Below are 23,105 nucleotides of genomic sequence, written 5' to 3'. Positions count from 1 at the left end.
AGAAAAGGGAAGGAAAGGTTTACCAGTTCACCCCTTTACGACCCCTCACCCCTGATACGATGTAATGACAAAGTAGAGCCATGACCCAGTCATAGCCTGCTACATGAAGCATTAACAGCTTCACATAGCTCTTGTGCTAACCTGCTATCTGAGTTTTACCAAGGAAAAAACACAGAACAGAGAGGGCCCCTTTAAGAGCCCCGGTCCAGACTTACACATGTGCTTCTGTGGACCAAACCTAACCCAGTTGTAGATCACAACGACACACACAACCCTTCATCACAACAAAAAATGGCAAAAGTACACTCTTACTACAGAGGAACGCCGTTTTTCATAACGAGAGAAGACACAAGTCCTCGATTATGTAATGGCCACAGACCTTGCTAAGCACACATGATAAGTGACCAAACAACCTTTTCTTTAGGAAAAAATTGTTTCTCAAGTGAAGCACAACCCCAGCAACTTAAGCTGAGGGTTACATCGTATCCCCACAAACACAGTGACACAATATATTGTAAACAACATGTCTGAGAGGAGGGGGGGGAAGCCCCAGGGAAACCGGGGGGTCACCCCTCCTATCTTACCCTTGATACGACCAAGGTGAACAGGCACCCCTGTTAATATGTGAACATGCTGTTCATTGTCATTACAGGCTGAGAAAAAGATTCATTCCTCAATCACATGTCACTAAGCATAGCTTCACAGGTTATTACTAACCCTCTTAGTTGTGAGTTCACCCACGTACAACGTTACATGAACACACATGTTCTCATCACAACCAACCAGTTCATTTTTACACATGTAAAAAACAACGCCGATTCACTATGGAGATAGAAGCTATACCAGTGACAAGACAATTCACACACAACATGCGTTGTATCCTCAATGTATTGCAGCAACACATGTTTTGGAAACATCGTTATTACAAAACATTTAGAAGGGAAGAAAAGAAGAAGTGTTTAAAGTCCGGTCAGGACTCCTACCTTCACCCTGAGCGCAGGCCAAGAGAACCGCAACACTGGTTAACGGGACACCACCCAGCCGCCGTTCTCCATGTTGACGAAGTCCTCGCTGGCACTGGCACCCGGGTGTAGGGTCGACTAACATCCTCTGTCAAAGATGACGTCGTAGTCAGAGTGTTTAAGGCATGTTATAGTCACAGTAACGCTTCAACAGTGTAGCATTAAGCTAACAGCCGTCCGACTGATAGCAACAAGCTAACGTTTACTAGCCTAGTAAACACAACGAGCTAGCGCTGCAGCTAACAGCTGACTGGCTAACACAGTAGGCCACAAACTAGCACGCCAGCTAAGCAGCTATCACCTGAACTGTACACAACGACATAATAAGCCACACTTCAGACAGGCCGCCGCCTGAGTCCCTCCCCATCCTAAGAGGGAAGAGAAAAAGAAATGTCAAACACAGTTTTCAACAGTGATTTACCAGACATACAGCGGAGCCAGCACAATTCCCATCCGGGCTGCAGCCGACTTGAGCATGGAACTACCGATAACGAAGATCCATGCCCACATTTCCTCGTTAGGGTGTACTTCCACATTCATGTGAAAGATGGGGCCTGCACGGGACAGAGAAGCATCCGCTCGTCCAGAGAATCCCGGGTTCAAACCAGGTCTCGGTCGCGGCCCACTAGGTTGACCATCATGGGCGTCAGACCAAGATCCTCCGTCCACGCTTAAGAAACCGAGCAGAGGACCCCAGTCCGGGGTCGGCTTCCGTAAAATTGTCAGCTAACCCCTAAGTGTTAACAGACAACTAGCGCTCGCAAGCAAAACAGTACTCACCCAACACGAAAACACCCAGTTTCTCACAACAGCCGGTGCCTCCCACAGTCCAGCTGTATGACTGGAGGGTCAATACCCATCCAGCCGCAGCAAGGAGGATTGCAGTTGGGGAGTATATCAGTGGCGCGAGCCCCTAATATGAAAAAGCCGGTGGAGGTCAGAATGATCATCATCTTCCAGACACTCCAGTGACGAAGACAATATCGCCGTATTTTCTCAAAAATAGTGAGAGAGAAAATAAAGATATAATGTCAACGTATCTGCTTGTTCTTCTGTTTTCCTTTCTCCAGCTAATACTTTCTTTTCCTCGCCAAGTGATTGGTATACAGGCACTATCTTGTGGTTGAAATTTTAGAAGGAGATGAGTGTGTGGCCCCACCCCTGCTTATGTAGGCAGCAGATGGGGGTGTGGTCAGACGGATGTTGGTATGTAAAGGTACATTTTGAAATTATTCAGTGTATATACGCTGAAGCGAGATATATGCAATATGACGCTGAGCGGAAGCTAGCATGAAACAGAACTCTCTCCACTTTCTACACCAGCTTTCCGTATATTAACTTTTTCTGAAGATCGTTTTCATTTTCAACTACCAGAATTATATAATCTGCATAAAGTAATATGTCCAATTTATTACTACCATCATAATTTAGACACAGTTAGATGTTTTATTTCTTTAGCTAAATTGTTGATAAATACAGCAAACAAGTAACTGTATTTATTAAGAGTGTTTCACATTTAAAAACGTCAGTGCATAGGCCTGCTACAGGCAAAAGTTAAAATAAGCCTAAACAAACAAACAAACAAACAAACAAACAATCAAATCTTACTATAACTAAATAATACAGATAATTAGCTAAATAAAAGTAGGTCTTAAGTGAGAGTTAAATCCAGTTTTATAGTTTATCTGGTTTCCTTCACAAATAGCCTGGACTGGTGACCGACTCTCGGTGCACTTTGTGCGCTCTGGGGACCACTGGCACTTAGGGGGCTTTCTCATTATATGCACATGTTTGAGGAAATGAGGAAATGTATTTTGTGGTGTCTGTGATAATATAATTAGATTTTGTTTGTATGTTCTGTATTTATAAAAAAATATATATTTCTACTGTAATTTCTATTGTCTTTATTGTTATTGTTATTACTATTATTGTCCTGTGAAGTCCTGTTTATTATTATTAGTATTGTATTGTGTGTTGTTATGTTTTTATATTTCATGTAAAAGAAATGAAACAAATTTTATATAAAAAAAATAAAATAACCTGGACTGCATGAACTTCCAGGTCCTTGACCTGCATATCGTGCAGTGAAGGGAACGGCTCCCTCCTACCTCCGGTCAATGGTCTCCAACACACCCTCAAGACCCCTCCACTCTACATCTTCTGGCCTCAGACCCACTCATATCCGAGCTCCGGGGGGGATCATCTCGGACCTTGCTCTTGGTGGGAAAAAGATTCCCACCACAGTTAGGACAGCCGAAACCCGACGACACCGTCAACTAAAAACACACTTCTTTTTTAATCAATAAAGTTCTGTCTTGACTTTTACTATCATGCACTTTGCTACTAAATAATCTTCCTTGCCTATATTACTACCTACTATGCTAATATGTCTTTACTGTACTATGCACTCAAGTCTGTAGCACCCAAATTGTAACACTGTTTGACGAAGATTGTTACTCAGCTAAAAGAGTTGTACCGTTACAGTGGGTGACAATATTGTCACAAGGAAAGATGAAATTACCTACCTTTCCTGTGACAAAATGGCATCCAATGTAATAAAAAAAAGTCAACCAACGAACTCGATTCTTGTACCGGATCTCCTCTCTGGTAAACAAGAATGAATGAATGAATGAATGAATGAATGAATGAATGAATGAATGAATGAATGAATGAATGAATGAATACCCTGAAGACTCTGGCAGGAGCACTCATTCAAGGGTACTACGACTATGCTTGTCCCTCATGGTACCAAAGCACCTCAAAGGCGCTAAAAATAAAATTACAAACATCTCAAAACAAACTGGTCAGACTACTGCTTGACCTTACTCCTAAAACCCACCTCACCCCTGCCCACTTTGACAACCTAGGATGGCTTAGAGTAGACGACAGAGTACAGCAACTTGCAATGGGCCTGGTCTACAAGATACACTACACGACCAAGGTACCCATGTACATGTGAAAATACTTCCCAAAGGTCAGTGAATACCACAATCACAACACCAGAGGGAGCTCCACAAATCATGTTAAACCCAGATTCGGCTCAAACAAGGGACTAAACACGTTTAGCAATTATGCCACATCAATGTGGAACGCCCTACCCAAAGCTGTAAAGGAATGTGAATCACTACCCACTTTCAAAACCACTCTCAAAGAACACCTACGGGAGACTGCAATTCGAAACTGGCCCCTGTAAATGTCCTAACCCAACCCCCTCCAATGTACAGTAAATTACCAAGTATGGTTTTGTCAATATTCCAATGTACAGTTTTGCTTGTACAGTTTGTACCCATTCTGTTAATAAAGTTTTCAATCAATTCAATCAATCACCTACGGCTACGGGTGGCTGCAATTCGAAACTGGCCCCGGTAGCCTATGTCCAATGTTTCCCTTTAAATAGCTGCTTGCCTTTCCAAGTGCGCATGCTCGCCTTGAGATATGAATAACTACAGCGGGGGTTCGGTAGGTAGGTCAGTAGGTGAGTGAAGCAGTCAGCTTGACACCAGTTGGTTGCAAGAATATCTCTTTTTATCCTAAAGGAATTATTCATCGCAGATTCATCGCAATTTGCTTACAAGGTCGCGCACATTGTTAAACTTTCTGGCGATGTTGTCCTGTTTACGCTTGGAGGAGGGCTGTCATTGATATTTCTAAATAACCTACTGTAACGCTTGTCATGTAAAAGGACCTATTTTCATCGACGAAATGGAATTTAAAGAACATGGACATTGTGCGACTGTTTCACTTGTAACTTCAACATCCTGATTCCACTCAAACAGTTGACATTATTATTATTACTATTATTATTTTTAATATATAACCGATGGAGACTATTGGGAAGTTTGAGTTCAACAGAAAAGACCTGATTGGCCATGGTGCCTTTGCAGTTGTGTTCAAAGGGAGACATAAGCAGGTAGGATACCTGTTATTTTAGATGATTTTGTTGTTGTGTGTTTTATTATTATTATTATTATTATTATTATTATTATTATTATTATTATTATTATTATTATTATTATTATTATTATTATTATTATTGTTATTGTTGTTATTATTATTATTATTATTATTATTATTATTATTATTATTATTATTATTATTATTATTATTGTTGTTATTATTCACATTAGGTTGCTCAGATACAGTTTTTTACCTTTTCAAGAAACGTGACTTTGAAGTTGCTGTGAAGTGCATCAACAAGAAAAACCTGGCCAAATCACAGTCTTTGCTTGGTAAAGAAATAAAAATCTTGAAGGTAACTTGCTGACTTTTGAATGATGCCATATGACAAGACATGCTTTGAAATTGTCTCCTTGCTCTAGTCAATCACTAACGATATTTGTATCCCTCTCCAAGGAACTCAAACATGAGAATATTGTTGGTCTACTTGATTACCAGGTAGGGTAAATTCTCTGTCTGTCTGTCTGTCTGTCTGTCTGTCTGTCTGTCTCTCTCTCTCTCTCTCTCTCTCTCTCTCTCTCTCTCTCTCTCTCTCACACTCACACGCACACGCACACACAGCTGTAACCATAGCATAACACACTGCACACTAACAGTCCACATAGCCCTGCTGTCAAGTCTAATTGTTGACATATCATGCAACAGCATTGAGCCTCATTTGATTATATGGTATTATGGACAGATAATGCCCTTGTTTCTAAGACAAATAAGCTAGACGATATAATCGTCCTGAGAATTTAAACATAATTTCCATCACTATTCAGGGGGATTATGCCATGACCTAAATATCTCCAACCATCTAAAAGTACAATAAAGGGTATTTATAGTATGGTTTTCTTTGTTTCGTAGTCCTCACCTTAACGGCACACTCAAAACCGTCATCAGGCGGACGTGTATTTAGTCACAGGAGCCCTACCAGATGGCAGGCTGCAGCCTAACTACCAGGCTGAACAATGGCTTAATAGAGGAACACTCAGTTCTGCCTCAGCAGCCAGGGACAGCCGGCTAACCGTATAGGACATGTTGAGATCAGTCACCTGCCCGCTGAGGTCAGAGGAGTCTTGGAGGATAGTGCCAGGGCGTTTATGTTAGGGTGTTTGCTTTGGCGATCAAAAAAAATAATAATAATAAATAAATACTCTCAGTTGTTACAGTAGCCACAGGGATATAGTGGAGGATAAACCCACCTAAACTTACTTTACCCACCTTTTTTGTATTTGTGCCATGGAGTTTGTCCACCTGCTCTCTATGATATAATATAGTAAGTAGTTTCAGACCGATGCAAGTTACACAAAAGTGGGGCCTTTTCAAGAAAATAAAGAGTGAATTAATACTGTACAGATAGATTTGTTTTTGTGATCACATCCTGGGGTTCATTCACCCAGGGTAGCACATGTTGCACTTGCACCTATTGTAACCGCCAACCACGCTATGATCATCACCTGATGCCGTTGTGAGAGATGCCTCTAAAATAATAATATGATTGATGGGGCTTTCTCAACATGGACTAGTCTTAGTATTAGAAGATTTAAAGATCTCTATATCGATAAAACCTTTGCTACGTTCGAACAACTATCAGTTAAGTACAATCTCAGAAGTCATTTCTTTAGGTTTTTACAGATCCGGAGTTATGTCCGCAGTTTAGATACCCGGTTCCCCCCCCTTCCTGGTGAAACACAACTCGACACTTTTCTTATTCCTCTTCCCACTCTAAAGGGCTCCCTGTCAATAATATATAGGCAGCTATGCTCATTACAGATTACAGTCCACCTCCTTAAACATTATTAAGTCCTCATGGGAGGAGGAATTGGGGGATGAGATATCTGACGACATGTGGGAAAATGCACTCAAAAAGGTCCACACCTCTTCCATCTGTGATCGGCCAATGCAAAATCATCCACGAGCTTACTGGACTCCAATGAGATTATCCAGAATTTACAAAAATGTGAAACCTAATTGTCCGCGATGTAATCAGTCCCCAGCAAACCATGTGCAGATGTTTTGGAGTTGTCCATCCCTAGTTGATCTTTGGAAAAATATCTTTGACACACTCTGAAATATGTAGTACTCAGGTTGAACCAGACCCTTTGACTGTGTTATTTGGTGTTTCCTCGCCCTTATTACAACTGACAAAGACTAATAAAGAGGTTTTGGCTTTTGTTACTTTGTTAGCGAGACGGTTAATCTTACTTCATTGGAAATCCTCCATACCCCCTTCTCATGCCCTTTGGATTAAATCTATTCTTAATTGTATTAAACTAGAATAAATCAGACACACACTCAGAGGGTCTACAGACCAGTTTCACTCTATGTGGGCTCCCTTCTTTTCCTACGTTGAGAAGATCCACCTCCCTGTAGTCTCAGACTGATATTTACCCACATAATATCCGTGGTACATTCTCCACCCCTTCCTCCCCTTTAAATGTTCTCCCTTGATGCACCTGCCAATGCAAGAGGCTCGGTATGAGCATGACATCTCAAAGCTTGGACTGACATCCTAAACCTCTCTTCCCCGCCTGCCCCCTGCTGAACTCGGTGTGACTTATTTCATGGAAATGAGCCAAATGGGTCTGACCCACTCTATCTAATGACCTGTTGCGGCGTCTTGTGTAACATAGGGCAAGGTTTCGAGGCGTTACTGGATTGTTTATATGGTAGCCTTGCTCATCCATCTTTGAGAATACCGAAGCCTTGAGACAACAAACCATTTAAGAGAGTTTTAGGTGCTCAGATAACTGATGTTTTTCAAATATTACTATTTTAATTCTGTAAATTGGAGTTCCCTGGATTCTCACAGTTATTAACTAAATACTTTCATACTTTTAGATTATGAAGAACATTCACTCTTCAAACAACTTCAGTTGAGTTTACTATCGCAAGTATGTTGAATGATAAAAATTTACTTGGATCTTCATCTATTAACAATATAGTGCTGCTAGTCAACATGTGTCTTTATCCTGATTATTACCATTCAGGATAATGAGCGTATTCCAGTTAGGGCTGGGAGGTATACCGAATATGAAGGTATACCCTCATGGATCCATGCAAATACCTTCTATACCGTCATCCACGATATACAGATTATTGTAAAAAGAATATACCATACTGTATATTTTTAAGTGAATAAAAAAAAAACTCCTTGTAGCAATATTAAGAAGAAAAAGTAAATGTACCATGTTTAATGAAATAGCACTATGACAATTGTATTATAAATTACATTAAGAAATATCACATCAAAATGTCATATCACATTGTAATGGAAAAAGAAATACCACCAAATACTGTCAAAACTAAGAAAAATATGGTTATATGATCATTTGGCCATATCCTAGAAAACCCATTTTCAAGCTGCCATCAGTGACCAGCTCTCACTGGTTAAGTTTTAACTTAACAGACACAAAAGGGACTACAGACCAAGCTAACGTGGGCATCAGTTTGTGGGAAAAACATTTACTCTAGTCTATGGCATAATAATGGCTACTCCTGCCATCCTCTTATCAGCCATATTTACTCGCACACGCTTCTCCTTCACAACTCAACTTCCCTGGGGGGCAAAACTTGTGAAGTTCCAGAAACCCACCAGGTTAGGGAGTAAATACTTCAGATGAGGCCCCGCCCAACATGACCCTTGGTCAAAAAGCCTTTTTTTCTATAGACCCTTTTTTTAAAGGTTATTTTTAGACTCTTTTTATGCTATAGGCAAAACTCAAAACCAAACTGTGCACGCATCTTTTGGGGAGAGACTCTGGACATTCTGGATTAAAGCGGTTGACTAGGTGAAGTTAAGCAAAACACATCCCGATATCATCGCATGGTCCCTGGAGTGTCTCCCCAAAAGATGTGCTTGCGCTTTTGTTTACAAGCAAACACTAAAACACTATTGGATGGTCCGTAACGGGCCCTAATAAATCGCTCTTCATCTGATTTTATCAACAGGAAACGGGAGGATGTGTCTATCTGGTGATGGAGGTGAGATCATTTAACACCAGTGTTGTCGATTTCAGTCTGAACATTTTCAAATGATACAAAAAAAGCCTTACATGTCTTTGTGAAAGTCTTTGTTTTGCTTGTTTTCTCAGTACTGCAACGGGGGTGATCTGGCAGAATACCTACACTGTAAGTTTCACCTCTCATTCATCACACAAGAATGGGAAAAGAATTGACCTGTCTCAAAACCCTGCCCCTTTTCTTGATCCTCCAATCACAACTGTCGCTTACCTCGGACAAACCAAGTTTGTCCGAGGTAAGCGACAGTTGTGATTGGAGGATCAAGAAAAGGGGCAGGGTTTTGAGACAGGTCCATTGTAGCAGGGTGAGCATCACATGATATTGGATGTAGAGTTGCCCATGGTTACCATTTGAGGTGGTGGAGGCTGGGAGTGGGGAGGATGAAGATGCACACTAGAGCCTCCCGTTCTGTCCCGCTCCCACACGATGACTCCCCCCACGATTAATGCCTTCCTATGACTCAATAAAAAAAAATATACTCCCATTTTGTCCAGAAGTTACAAAACTTACTCCAGTCCCATCCCGTTCCCATTATTAGGCAATGCAATGCAACAATTATGAATTGAAAACAATAGAGAATGACCAGAATTGTATTTAGAATCGAGAAAACATTACATATTCATAGGAATATAGTGTCGCTATAAAACCTTGTAACGCCAAAAACCCAACTTTTCAGGAGATGAAAAAAACGAACACAGATTTGAGGGCGAATAGAGTTACAGGGTTTAGACAGATGATCGGTTTAATGCTTTCCCATTGTTTAAACTTTGTAAAACCACACACACATATGGAGGATAATCTACTGAGTTGATTTATAAAAAATAAAATGGAGTTACGATGTTTTCTTCCGCCAGCAACGATAGTATATAATATATATATAGAGAGAAATTCACTTTTTTACATTTATTTTTCCCATCCTGTCCACTGCCGTGGATTTCTTTCCTGTGCTGATCACAGGATTGATAGCCAAATTGGCTCCCGACCAAATGTTGACCAAATGTCAAATAAAACACTGTTATTGTGTTATTGTATCACCTTGGGAAACCTATTAGCATCTTTGAAAACCTCTTGGTTGTGGGTCCATCTGATATTGTAGTGGGCCGCCATGAATAAATCTACTGTATTCATGGGAAACACTGGGTTGGTTAGTCAGTATGGTTTATGGCCTAGACAAGCTCTGTCGAGCATTTACATATTTTGAAAGACCCATGGTTGGTTTGAGGGTAAACGGAACTCTATATCGAACTAGAATTAGGTTGGAATCGCTGCCAGAGGTCATTGGATAAATGGCAGCTTCTCTCCAAGTACTTAACCCAGATCAAGTGAAACACATGGAGCTGGATGTTTTGTGATTAACACTTCACAACAAACTCTCCATAGCACACACACACACACACACACACAATATAGAAAGTACACTATTGTAAACAGTTTTACCTTGTGTAGTGTGTATCATACTAAAGTTGATGAAAATAACTACTAACGGTCTTGATGTCATTGTCTACTGATGCTCTTCATTTTCCCACTACTTGTTTATTCATAAATTCACAGAACAATCACTCACTCACTCATGATGGAAACTTGTCTATTTAAAGGTTGATCTAGTTGTCTGTTGTCTTGCTTTTGTACCAGCCTCTTTCTGCTCTTGGAGATGTGTGCTGGGTCGTTCTGTGCCCCTGCCAGGAGGCTGGCACGTCGTTCCATTTGCAGCGCAAAACTCAGTCACGTCTGGCAAGGCTCATGGAGCACCAACATGACCTCATCCATCTGTCACTCACTGAGTTATCTCTTCCCCAGTGGCAAAACACAGGAGCCAGAAATACCCTTTACTAGGACCAGGTGGAGATTGGGGGGCAGGGAGGGCTTATGCATATTAGTGTTGTTCCTCGAATCACTTTGAATCAAAAACAAGATGTCATTCTGCCAAGTGTGATTGCAGTGACGTGATGTTGAGTCATTAAAGCCTTAATACCTTTATAGATGTGGGTATGTTCACATACAGTCTTGAAGAGTTTGAGCTTTAGTTGGAAAATAAGCTTTTGGGAACTTTCTTTTTATTTATTTTTTTAAACTTAAATTTCTATTCACATTTACAGACATGCAACACTTAGACAATACCTACAATGACATCAATGACATAGCAACACACTAACATGGGCCCGTTGAATACGTTGAAGACCCCCATAAGAGTAACCCTCCCGCCATCTCCCCCACATCCCAGGTCCTTACCACGCGGGGCCGAGCACTCAGCGACACGGGTCCCTTGAATTTAATTGGGCCAGGCTCAGTAGAGGAGAGAGGGAAGGTACTCCCCCCCCCCCCCCCCCCCCCCCGGCCCGGCGACCAGACCGCCCCGGCCACGGCAGCAGAGGGCCCCAGGAAACCCCACCCCACCCATACCGAACCCACAACACGCAAGACCCCCCCCTCCCGGGTCGAACCGCCGGAACGATGGCCCCTCCCCCCGACATTCCCCCCCACTGAACTCAGCCTGCCCACTTCTGTACCTCCCATGTCACCGATATCACTATATACATTTATGTTAACATGACTTAAAAATAAAACTGAAATGAAAATAAAGTAAGCTATATGGTTAGCACTTTTTGTCCCTGTTGGCGGTTTGGAGGGGAATCAGCTCTCCTATTGGAGAAGCCCCCCCCTAGTGACGGAGATATCCCCAATGGAGATTCCCCAAGCCTCTCTTCATGTCCAACATTTTTTAAATTCACAAATGTGCACATTTAAAGCAACTGCTATTCTAACATAACTCAAAGAAAAAAGACAACATTTGGCACTCCCATGGTGTTAGAAGATCTTAGTCGTATCCCTCTGTTCCCCGTTGGAAGGGTGAGGAGTAGTGGCTCTCCTAGTGAGAGGGCTCCCCCTAGTGGCGCACTATATAAGTCCAACATTCGTTCTGTGGACGGCCTCAGAGCTCCCGGTCAATGCTCTGAATCCGTCTTTCTTATGTTCATGCTCATTTTTATTGTGTGTCACGTGTAATCCTGCAGTTCCTTCATACCAGTCCATCGTGTATTATTATTCCCCAATATGTTTCCTAATCAGCGTGTCCCTTTTTGAAATAAATTTATAACCTGTGTATTGTAAATCATAGTGTTAATTATTCCAAATTCTGGTGTTATAGTTTTATACTTCTTGGGGTAACTGTTCAATTATCTTTCCTCTGTTGCATCTATTCTCATCCCCAGGTTCCCTGTGTGTATGTTTGTATTGGGTACTCTTCCGTGTTGATTTTGTCTCGTATCTTTCCTTGGATCACTGTGTCCCTTCATGCCCCTTTCTCGTGTCCCTTTGTTGTTCTTCATAGTTGTTCTGCTTTGAATCGGTTCAGGTCCCCTCTTTTCCTCCTCCCGTCCTCCTCTCCTCGTCCTCGTCTCTCGGTTCTGGTCCACCTGCGCGCACTCTCCATCCTCTGCGCCGCGCCGTGTCCCTCGCCGTCTCCTGCACGCTGTTGGGACTGGGTTCCTTTCTTTTTCTGAATTTTCTTTATTTCTAGCTCCGACGCTTCATTGCCACCTCTGTTGGATTTTTCAGTGTTACATTGTATGCTCCGCATTGCTCCTAATCCAATCTGCGTGGTGGCCTGGTTAGCCTCTATGTTAGCTTGTAAGCTAGTTTGTATGTTAGCTTGTAGCTTCTCTGCATTGACATTCAGCGTCCCGCTAGCTTGTTCTACCTGTTGCATCATTGCCTCGTGTTGAGTCTTTTCCATCTGTGTATTTACTTCATCTGGGGTTGCTTTTCTTTCATTTGTCCTCGTGTTTATTCTTCCTTCTTTCTTTTGTCCTCAAATCTTCACTTTTTTTTTTTTTTTCTTTTTTTAAGATTTATTTTTTGCCTTTATCGCTTTATTTCTACTGGGCAGTCCAGTAGAGAGAGAGAGAGGAGGAATGGGAGACAGAGTGGGGGGAAGACATTTGGCAAATAACAACGGGTTCGGGAATCGAACCCGGGTCGGCCGTGCCGCGGCTGAGCGCGCTATGTGGTTCGCCACTGGGGTGCCCCTGTTTTGAATTGTTTTACTTCCTTTTTTTGATATTCATTGACCGGGAGCTCTTTCATGTGGCTGCTCACCAGAACGTCGCAAACCGGAAGTCGGGAACTTTCTTAACCCGATGTAAATCAAAATATACTGTAGATCTGTTTTACCTGAGTTAGGGCTGCTTGACTATGGCAAAAATCGTAATCGCTATTATTTAGACTGATATTGAAATCACGATTATTAAACACAATTACCTTTCTTTCGTCTTCTACAAGTTACCGAAGACATTTGAAAATAACTGGAGAAACCGCTGTGAAGGAAGGGTGTGCTGTGTTTACAACGCAAGACTAACTTAAGGGCTAGATCCACCTGCACAGTGATTGATTGAATGAAAATTGTATTAACAGATTGCAGAATGGGTACAATACGGTACGGCTCAATACACACAATTGTTAAGGGGATGCAGACCAGAGAAAGACTTTCGTATTGTTTACATCAGGGTCCCCCATTTTCAATTTATAATGAATTGTAAGTAAGGGTGCGATTAGTACCGTGCAATCCATTCTTTGTGGATCTAGCCCTAAATGAGATCAACGCGGCATGCGGCACAATAATACTGTAGCTTTTTCAAATAGATTATTCTAAGAGAATACATATAATTTTTTCATTACGAGTACGCTTGTTAGTCCTTGTATCAAGAGCTACCAATTTGATTACATTTGGATCACTGATTGGGCATTTAAAGAGTCATGTATCTTCACCCTCAGTTTCAGTTGATACCAGCATGTGCAGAGGGGGAGCTCTCTGATTTGTCTTATATTCTATATATAAATATCCTATGTAGTACAATGACTCATACAGTATATGTATTGTCAACCTAAGTTAATTCCTGTGTATCATTTCATTATCTGATCCACAGCCAAGGGAACACTGAGTGAGGACACGATCCGTGTCTTTCTTCAGCAGATTGCCCAGGCCATGAAGGTCCTGCAGAGCAAAGGTATCCTTCACAGAGACCTTAAACCCCAGAACATCTTGCTCTGTCACCCAGAAGGCCGCAGGTCCAGCCTCAACAACATCTGCATCAAGATTGGTATGTATTTAGTAGGGGTGGGAATCACCAGAAGCCCCACGATACAATATTATCACAATACTAGAGTCACAATATTACAATATTTATTACCTTTTTCAACCACAAATGATGTCAAGAAAGTCAAGTCATTTATTCATAAAGCACGTTTAAAAACTCAAGAGCCAAGCAAAGTGCTGTACAATCAAAGCATAATATAAAATACACAAATACAAAAATAGAAAAAGGCACAACAGGACAAGACAGTACATTCAGAGAATAGGACAACAGTAGGCCAATGGAAAAACTTGGTCAACATCTGCAATATAAAATAGATATTCTGTATATCATGTTTTATCTAAGAAGATAATGTTTTCAGTCTGTTCACCTCACTCCAATATTTTTTATTGCAGCTAAATGGAATTGTCTAGCTTTCTCTACTTAATATCCAGCCCTAGTATCTAGTACTTAATTCCTGCTGTGAATACCTTTTTTTAAGACAAATTAGAGGGATGCCAAATGCCAACAGAGTCACCTAAAGTTAATTCTTGGAGGCACTTGGAGGACCAGCATTCACTTAGCTTGAACCTGGAGGGTATTTTCATATCTGAAGTCGAAAAGAACATAACATTTTATGAATTAATTAATTTATGAATTAATCCTTTTTTTTCTTATTTTTATGTATTCTTTTTTAAGAAAAGGTTAGAGTCAGATCGGCAGGTGATTCTTCAAATTATATATTCCAAACTACGTCATAACGCTCTATTCAACAGACACAAATCTGGGTATTTGAAATGGTGCAGGTTGTTGGTGAGTTTATGAGGTTATTGGTGAGGTTTAGGAGGTTGTTGGTGAGGTTTAGGAGGTTGTTGGTGAGGTTCAGGAGGTTGTTGGTGAGGTTTAGGAGGTTATTGGTGAGGTTTAGGAGGTTATTGGTGAGGTTTAGGAGGTTATTGGTGAGGTTTAGGAGGTTGTTTGTGAGGTTCATGTAGAGGAATATAACCGGATCAATGAATGTACTTGGTTAAACACAGGTTTATTATACCCAAACAGGTACAAGTAAATCAAGAGTTACTGTATAGCAGATGACTCAGTGGAGACATTGGCCTGATGTGTCCCCAAGAGAGCTCCCAGAATCCAGTGAGACGTAGGTCTTTATGGTGGAGAGAAAGGGATTCTGGGTAGAATGGCCTAGGTATTGGATTGGAGGGGGCCAGGAGGGGGGAGGGGGGAGTAAAAAAAAGGGGGGGGGGGGTATCAGGTGAGAGATAAAGGTGGATGAATGGGGGATGGTTGGAACATGACTGGGAGATTGTTTGAGGGGGGAGGGGATCATTATTCCACATTCAGGAGGATGGGGTGTGTGTGTTGATTTCAGTCAGTTGTTGTTTATACTGTCACGTTGCAGTGTTATGATATGAAGGGCATGATGTGGCAAGAGGTTTTGGCTGGCTCTCTACCCAGCCCACACACCTCACCCACTCACTTTCTTTCTCTCTCTCTCGTCTCTCAGCTGATTTTGGGTTTGCGCGTCATCTCCAAACAAACACAATGGCCGCCACACTGTGTGGCTCTCCAATGTACATGGTGAGTTTTTTAAGTATTGAAGTCTGTTATTTTACTCCTCTACTCTAGTCTAGAGGGTCAAAGGTGACAGTGGTCCTAAGCTGTATGCCATGTGTCTATTTGGTCATAGGCCCCGGAAGTAATCACGTCCCAGACTTATGATGCCAAGGCAGATCTGTGGAGCATAGGAACCATAGTGTTCCAGTGTCTGACTGGAAAGGCCCCTTTTCAGGTGAGGGACTCACACTTGCTCACAAAAACGCACATACACATGCACACATGTAACCGGTCTTATTTGACATGCCCTGAGTGGGAGTCGAACCCCGGTCTCCCGCGCTGCGGGCGACATCGCAGACCACTATACCAAGAGGTGAATTCACTTCTTGGTAATGTGTCTGGATGCCTTTTAAGGGGGAGTGAGTTTTAACTTGCAGTACCGCTAACGTCCACAGTCACTTCACAACACTTGAAGTCCATCGTGACTGTGGATAGACTTGCGGTACCTCCGTTACACACACACACACACACACACACACACGCACTATAGAAAGTAAGCGATAAAAGCAATACTTCCCTGTGCATAGGTAAAGGGATTTAGCCAGTCTAGTGGAATAAATTCTTCTAATCCTAAAACTATTACATATTTTCCTCAAGTTTACATGGCCTTCTAATCCTAAATGTTCCCTTGTTTTTCTTGCGTAAGATACTTAATAAAAAGCTTGGTAGATTTGTTATGCCCTCTAGGAAAGGCTTATACCCAGGGTGCGATTTGTGAAGGGAAAAAACAGAGGGGGAATTTCTTAAGATTTTCTTTTAATATATGCCATAAATAATTATATATTTATCCATATGAAACTCACACAATCTCAGAAAATGATGCAACAGAAAGTCATTTTCTGTTTAGTTTGTTTTGTTGTTTTTCTAAATCAAGGAATTTGCCCTCAAGCACTTGCAAAGACATTAAATGAACGTATTCTCAACAGGCTATATTTTACTTTCAAACGGATGCTTTATGAAATATAATGCAATGGTTTGCTGCTCCCTTCTCATCTTGTAGGGTGACCAAATGCAGGACAGCATGTCGATTTTGCAGGACAGTAAAGTAATACTGAATAGCCTATAATATGTAAGAATAAGGTTTACATAATGTATAAAGTATTATATATCTAAATATAAAAATTTCAATTAATTAACTAATTAAAGAACAGTAGGCCAAATGGCTAAGCGGCAAAAACACTGCAGAATAGTCAGAACACAGAAATGATGTCTTCATAGTTGTTGTTGGGTGCTTACCTCTCCCAAAACACAAATTCAGTCAAATCAAAACAACGTTTTCAGCACCATGGAGAGTGCGGTATGCTATATAGGCCTTTTGAGGAATTTTATTTCTTGCTGCACCTCGCTACCTACTTACTTATGACAAAGAGAATGTTTATACATCTCTTGACATGTCAGAGAGAAATGAGCTTTGACTTGAATCTTGCTCTTCACGAGATCTACGCTGCATCAAGTTATCTGTTCTGGTCGGAGTGCATCTTCGGCTGTAGAGCAGAGGCCAGTGAAACAAACAACAACAAAACAACACAGCTCACAGTAACAGTGGCTCACAGTAACAGTTAAGACACTGTCAAGCAGGGAGACGCTGGTGTGTATAGGCTGCTGACGGTTTTGAGAAATGTATGTATTTAATTTAATGCGAGAATGAACAATAGACTACCAGAGATGGGATAAATTGTATCTCCACCAGGGATGAATGAATGAATGACCAGAGGTAGGAACATGAAAAGCAGAGGTATGGAAATCAATCCAAATCACACCCTGCTTATATACCGTCCCTAAGATCTTAGTTACCGCAAATATAAAAAGGAAACTGCATCTGCGTCACGCCAGCCGCTTAGGAAACATGAAACCTCACACGACCAATAATCAAGAGAGACACCCTCCCACCCTGATCGCCACATCAGACTTGTTGTTCGGAAAATGCTGGGCTAGTGTTGGGAAAGAGTCTTGTTTACTGATGAGGACCACGAGGAAGGGGCTGCAGGCCATGTCTCTGAGCCCAGGGGGCCATGTCTCTGAGCCCAGGGTACATATTGTTTCAACAACACTCTGGTATGACTTTCAACTATCTACGAGGCTGCTTGCTCCACTCAGCCACAGCGGGGGATTTTGATTGATTCAGCCTTGATTTATATATATAGACCCATGCTCGCGTGCGAGTCAGGTCGTCCTCTTTGATTGTCAAATTCTCTGTATTTCTTATGTGCATATTTTCTAAATGAAGGGAGTCATTGGTGAAATATTGGTTTGAACTTTCTTTGCATCGTGCAACCTTCTACATTTAGTTGGGGCTATTCATACTATAGATTCCATGAATAGTATTTTCCCAGAGTGTGAGGAGGAAGGCCGGCTACTATTTCTGCCTGGTGGGTCAGTGAGTTTAGACTAGAGCTGTCTAGGAGTCAGGGTCAGCTTGGACTGGGTGTAGTGTTCACTAAGTTGGTTTAGCTGACGGCTTCAAACATTCTACTCTGTCCACAATGTCAACATACATTTACATTTACATTAAAATTTACTGACGCTTTTATCCAAAGCGACTTACAAGTTCTGTACGACAAGTCATCAGGAAGGGCACAACTCAAGTCACGTCAAGTCAAGTCAAGAGTTTTATTTGTCACGGCATACAGTGACTCTATCAGATGAATACATTAATGCTGTATAAGATAAGATGTTCCTTTATTGATCCCCTTGGGGGAAATTCAGGATGTATGTTACTTTGGGTTATAACCTTGTGTGTTATTATGAAGTATACTGCATGTCATTAGGGCTGGAATGTATAACGTATATTTTCACAGCGTCCATTTTGACGGGGCACAGCAGGTTAAACAAAGGTGTAACTAATAACAATGAATTATGGTTCCGTTCCATTTAGATGTGCCAGAGCCAGACAGCAATAATACCAGGGCTCAGGCACTAGTACGCATGAATGGAATGGAACCATAATTAATATTATTAGTTACACCAGTGTTTTACCCTGCTATGACACAAAATGTCCTCTTTGAAAAAGGCCTATTAAGTTCTTCTCTTTTGTGATGACCAATTAAATAAAAATATGAATTTGTCATTTTCTTTTATGCATCTGCTCTGCTAGTGGGTAAAAGTGCCATCCTGTCCATGTGTCTACATACAAGTTGATACATGTGTACTGGTATGTGTTTATGCCACTTGCAGCAGGTGTAACCCTGGTGTGTGTGCGTGTGTGTGTGTGTGCGTACGCGCTTGCAGGCCAGCACCCCCCAGGAGCTCCGTCTCTTCTATGAAAGCAACAGGAAGCCCCTCCCCAGGTCAGTGTCTCCTCCTCAGACGGGTGTTGGGCCGCTGTAAACATGCATTACCAGGAGATTGGATTTGCTCTGCACAGACTGTTTACTGATGAATAGCTGAAGTTAAGTCTCCATATGTTCACACTGTAGACTGTGGAGTCTGCATGTGTAGGATGCTCACATGCTACACATGACACACAGAGACACGCACACACACACACACACACACACACACAGACACACACACACAAATGCCTCTTTGTCTAACTATACTTATGAGCACTAATACTTCATTGACTTCCGTTGACTACATTAATTCCATAGCCCCTTACCCTAAAATGTACCCTCAACTCTACGCCTAACCTTAACTCTTACCTTAAACCTAACCCCCAAACATAAAATTGCCTATTTAAAAGTGAGGAGCAGCCAAAATGTCCTTGCTTTATAGGATTTTGCTAGTCTTTCCTCACAAGGAAAGAAAGAAGTAAGAACACACACACACACACACACACACACACAAACACATCTAAAATAAAACAGTATGAAGCCAAAAGGTTGCACAGAATCATGCAAATATAATCATCATAATGTGGAAGGCAAGTCAGGTGTAATTTAACCAACACATGTTTATTTTAATTCCCTGGGCCAAGTCACTGATAGGGCTAAAGCAAGAGAAACTCCCCCACATGGCCCCTCATTCCTGCTAAGTTACCCCATCTTTCATAATGTTCTGGTAGTCCATCAGTCATCATTTATTTTGCGGAAAGAAGGGTCTCAATAGCTTCTTCTCAGAATCTTTGGACTTTTTGAAGTTCTAACTTGGAACCAGGAACTGTTTTAAAGGGAATTGTGTTCATCTGCCCACTGTTTGTCTTGCGTTTGGCTCGTGGCCACACTCATCTCTTGTAATGATAAAGCCTGTGATAAGGCTGATCATGGTTGTCAGTAAGGGATGGTTAGTTTGTTTTCTTCCCACTCTATTTATAGCTGCTCCAAGCTGTCTGCTAATGCCCTGCACTGCTATCACTTTCCACATGACCCACACACTGTAGCTTGGCATGCATACATGACACGCACAGACACATGCGCACTACTGGGTCTGGGTGTCACGATACCCTGCGAATTGCAAGTCCCAAACACCAACAGCACACGTGTTTGTACAGCTCACCATGTGCTGGTATAATAGACCGTTTCAACTTGACAACATAAACAGTCTATTTCCTGCTGCAGTTGTTTGCTAATATCAAAAGTAACAGGAAATAAACAGGGGTTCAAACTGTTTCCTAGCGACAGAATTCCGCTGAAACCATCTGTATGCTTTCCTTGATCTTATTTTCAGCACAACATATCACAAACAACACAATCCACAAAACTGGTAACTAAGGATGGTGTAATCTTACTAGTTAGTCTAAATAGATATCTGATAATAGATATAAATAAATATGCCCTTAGTTATCATCATCATCATCATCATCAAGGATACTGCTGTTTGTTTAGAAGTTAGTGTAACTAAATGTGCTCCCCCTCGGTTATCATCATCATCAAGTTATAGGATGATCTTATAACCTGACTTTGATGATGGCGGTCACCTATCAGTTTGTTCACAGAAGTGTGAACATCCATAACAAGGAGCATGGTCAAGTAATTCTAACAGGAAGTTATTGGTTGCCCCCAGTATCCCCAGGGAGACCTCCAGCCACCTCAGACACCTGCTGCTGGGTCTTCTGCAGAGGAACCATAAGGACCGTATGGACTTCAGTAAGCCTCTCCATCTCATAGACCACTACTCTCTTTTTTTACATTCTGAGTCAGGATCACTTTCAGTCCAACCTTTAATGCATGTATTTGCATGTATTTATTTGTAACTTTCCATCCGCAGATGTGTTTTTCCACCATCCTTTTTTGGAATCGAGTGCATCCATAAAGAAATGTAAGTATGCATTTAACAAGCATGTGTATTTCAGATTGTACATTTCTCGGTACATGATCCTGATATGTCAGTGTGTTGATGTGTGATCGACAGCCTCTCCAGTGCCCATGCTGTCTTACCGCAGCTCTGGCTCAGCCAGCTCCTCTAGCAGTCCCTCCATGTCCCACATGGCCTCCCCACAAGTGAGCACATCCTTCTCTTTGTGAACTGATATTCAATGATCCTCTATTTAGAACTTCAGTTTCAGTTTATTTAAAAAAGGACAGTACACATTAATCAACATTTCTGTAAATGTGTCAGTTTTAGCCAGCTGGCTAATTTGCAACTGTAGTCCTTTTGGCAAGATGTTATAAGACTGACACCTAGAACAGAAGCATTAAAAGTAAAACACAGTATTTACAACACAATCCAACATAATAGTAAAAGCAATAACAAAATACACAATGAACTGATTAAAAGTGATCACATGTTTGATTGGTTAATAACCAGGTCTTGAGTTTTTTTGTAAAGGTGTGGTAGGTAGCACAGTATCGTATTTCTGTTGGTAGGATGTTCCAAAACTGAGTGGCTCTGACTGCTAACTAACTAACTAACTAACTAACTAACTAACTAACTAACTAACTAACTTAAAGGGATAGTTTGGATTTTTGGACATTAAGTTGTATGAAATACTTGCCAGTAGTGTAGTGGATGCAAAGCTATAATTAGCTTACTTTCAGAGTCCCTTAGAGATCTGGGTTTCTGAGGGAACCGGAAAGCTTTAGACAGGCAGCAAACAGTAGAAACAGGGTCTTGAAACCAAACAGTTTGAATCCTTTAAAACGTTTTGGTTTCCAAGTTTCGGTTTGCTAGAAACCCGGCCAGAACTACAACCACGGGACTCTGTAAATAAAAGCTAATAGCTTTGCATCCACTACACTACTGGCAGGTGTTTCATACAACTTAATGTCCAACAATCCAAACGATCCCTTTTAAGGTAAAGTCAAACCATTTATATTTCAAATGCTGTCATCTTTAATTACTTGGTTGAACGGTCCATTTCAACGGTCCATTCTCTCCGTCAGCATTCCGATGGAGAGATGCAGCGTCTCCACCAGCCCCCCAGCCAGGAGCGCCCCCCTGGCTGCCCGCTGAAGGAGACAGCCAGTGAGGACAGCGGGAACGCCTCATCTGACACGGAGGACTATGTCATGGTGCCTACCGAGTTCCCCAGTGAGACAGCTTGCCTTCCTCTCATTCAGTACATGGATTTACAGTTTCTTCCCTTTGAATCATTAGTCGCTGAGATCTGACCTTTACTGTATTGCAGGTGAGTTCACATGTGAGATGGGAGATGGGTCCCCCGTTGAGGGCAGCCTGACCACCCAGTACAGTGGGTAAGTTTGAGGGTTTAATGGATTTAACAGATTCTTTTAACAGCATCATGCCCACTTATGTTTGCCAGTGATGTCTGAAACGTGTTAATTGATATGGAAAAATACTGTGGTTACTGACATGTTCCTAATCCCAGGACCTCTCTAATGGCTGAGAAGATTGTTGGCACTGCAGGCAGGACGTCTCCCTCCTCCCCATGTCTACGCTGCCCCTCAAATCTTGTTAGGTAAGAGCAGGTTGGGATTTGGATAGAAACTGTAATATTAATATAATATACTTATTAATATAATAATAATACATTTTCAAGTGATTCACAGTCTCTGGTCTAGTAGTAAAATTACAATAGTTGTTTACACTGCTTTTTACTACCTGTACCTCCCCTCCCCCCTCCCCATGCTGCTATGATGCCTGAATTTCCCCAAGGGGATCAATAAAGGAATATCTTATCTTATTTTGTCTTATAAAAGGAAGCAAGCGTTGGCAGAGATAAGAACCCTGCGATAACTACCTGTAGATTGAAAGGGAACATAAAATAATGAAACAAGATAAAATACCAAATATTTAAATGAAAAACAAATATTAAGGAGTGATTTAAAAGATGAACCTGATTCATGGCAACATACCATAGTTTGTACCATGTGTACAAATCCCACAGTATTTTACTGTTCAGTGGACGCCATGTGCATTATGTTACGAGAGAGAATAAAGAGGAAAATCTTCTTCTGAATAGGTTACAATGAGGGGACAAGTTCTACAATCTGTGACTGTGAATTAACTCGTTCACAAACTCCCTAACTTCTTTTTATTTTTAGATGATTTTTCTATCTTTTTCTCCCCATCCCAATTTAGTCAT

General features: G+C 41.4%; 1 protein-coding gene across 1 annotated transcript in view; it reads left to right on the top strand.

The window, feature by feature from the left end:
• Positions 1-4,842: 4,842 nt before the first annotated feature.
• ulk1a (unc-51 like autophagy activating kinase 1a) overlaps positions 4,843-23,105 on the top strand; it is a gene marked incomplete at its 5' end in the record, with an annotated part of 34,445 nt that continues 16,182 nt past the window's right edge. The window contains 14 exons of the mRNA XM_084307780.1: positions 4,843-4,932; positions 5,182-5,274; positions 5,376-5,417; positions 8,916-8,948; positions 9,059-9,095; positions 13,910-14,083; positions 15,573-15,646; positions 15,756-15,857; positions 18,911-18,969; positions 20,624-20,706; positions 20,828-20,878; positions 20,972-21,060; positions 21,943-22,090; positions 22,188-22,254. Coding sequence (XP_084163906.1) covers positions 4,843-4,932; positions 5,182-5,274; positions 5,376-5,417; positions 8,916-8,948; positions 9,059-9,095; positions 13,910-14,083; positions 15,573-15,646; positions 15,756-15,857; positions 18,911-18,969; positions 20,624-20,706; positions 20,828-20,878; positions 20,972-21,060; positions 21,943-22,090; positions 22,188-22,254 — 1,142 coding nt within the window. The remainder of the gene's footprint in view (positions 4,933-5,181; positions 5,275-5,375; positions 5,418-8,915; positions 8,949-9,058; positions 9,096-13,909; positions 14,084-15,572; positions 15,647-15,755; positions 15,858-18,910; positions 18,970-20,623; positions 20,707-20,827; positions 20,879-20,971; positions 21,061-21,942; positions 22,091-22,187; positions 22,255-23,105) is intronic.

This window comes from Notolepis coatsorum (genome assembly GCF_963971535.1).
Source record: "Notolepis coatsorum genome assembly, chromosome: 1".
Classification (NCBI taxonomy): domain Eukaryota; kingdom Metazoa; phylum Chordata; class Actinopteri; order Aulopiformes; family Paralepididae; genus Notolepis; species Notolepis coatsorum.
Note: the sequence above shows the minus strand (reverse complement) of the source record. Positions and strands in the feature narration are given on the sequence as shown.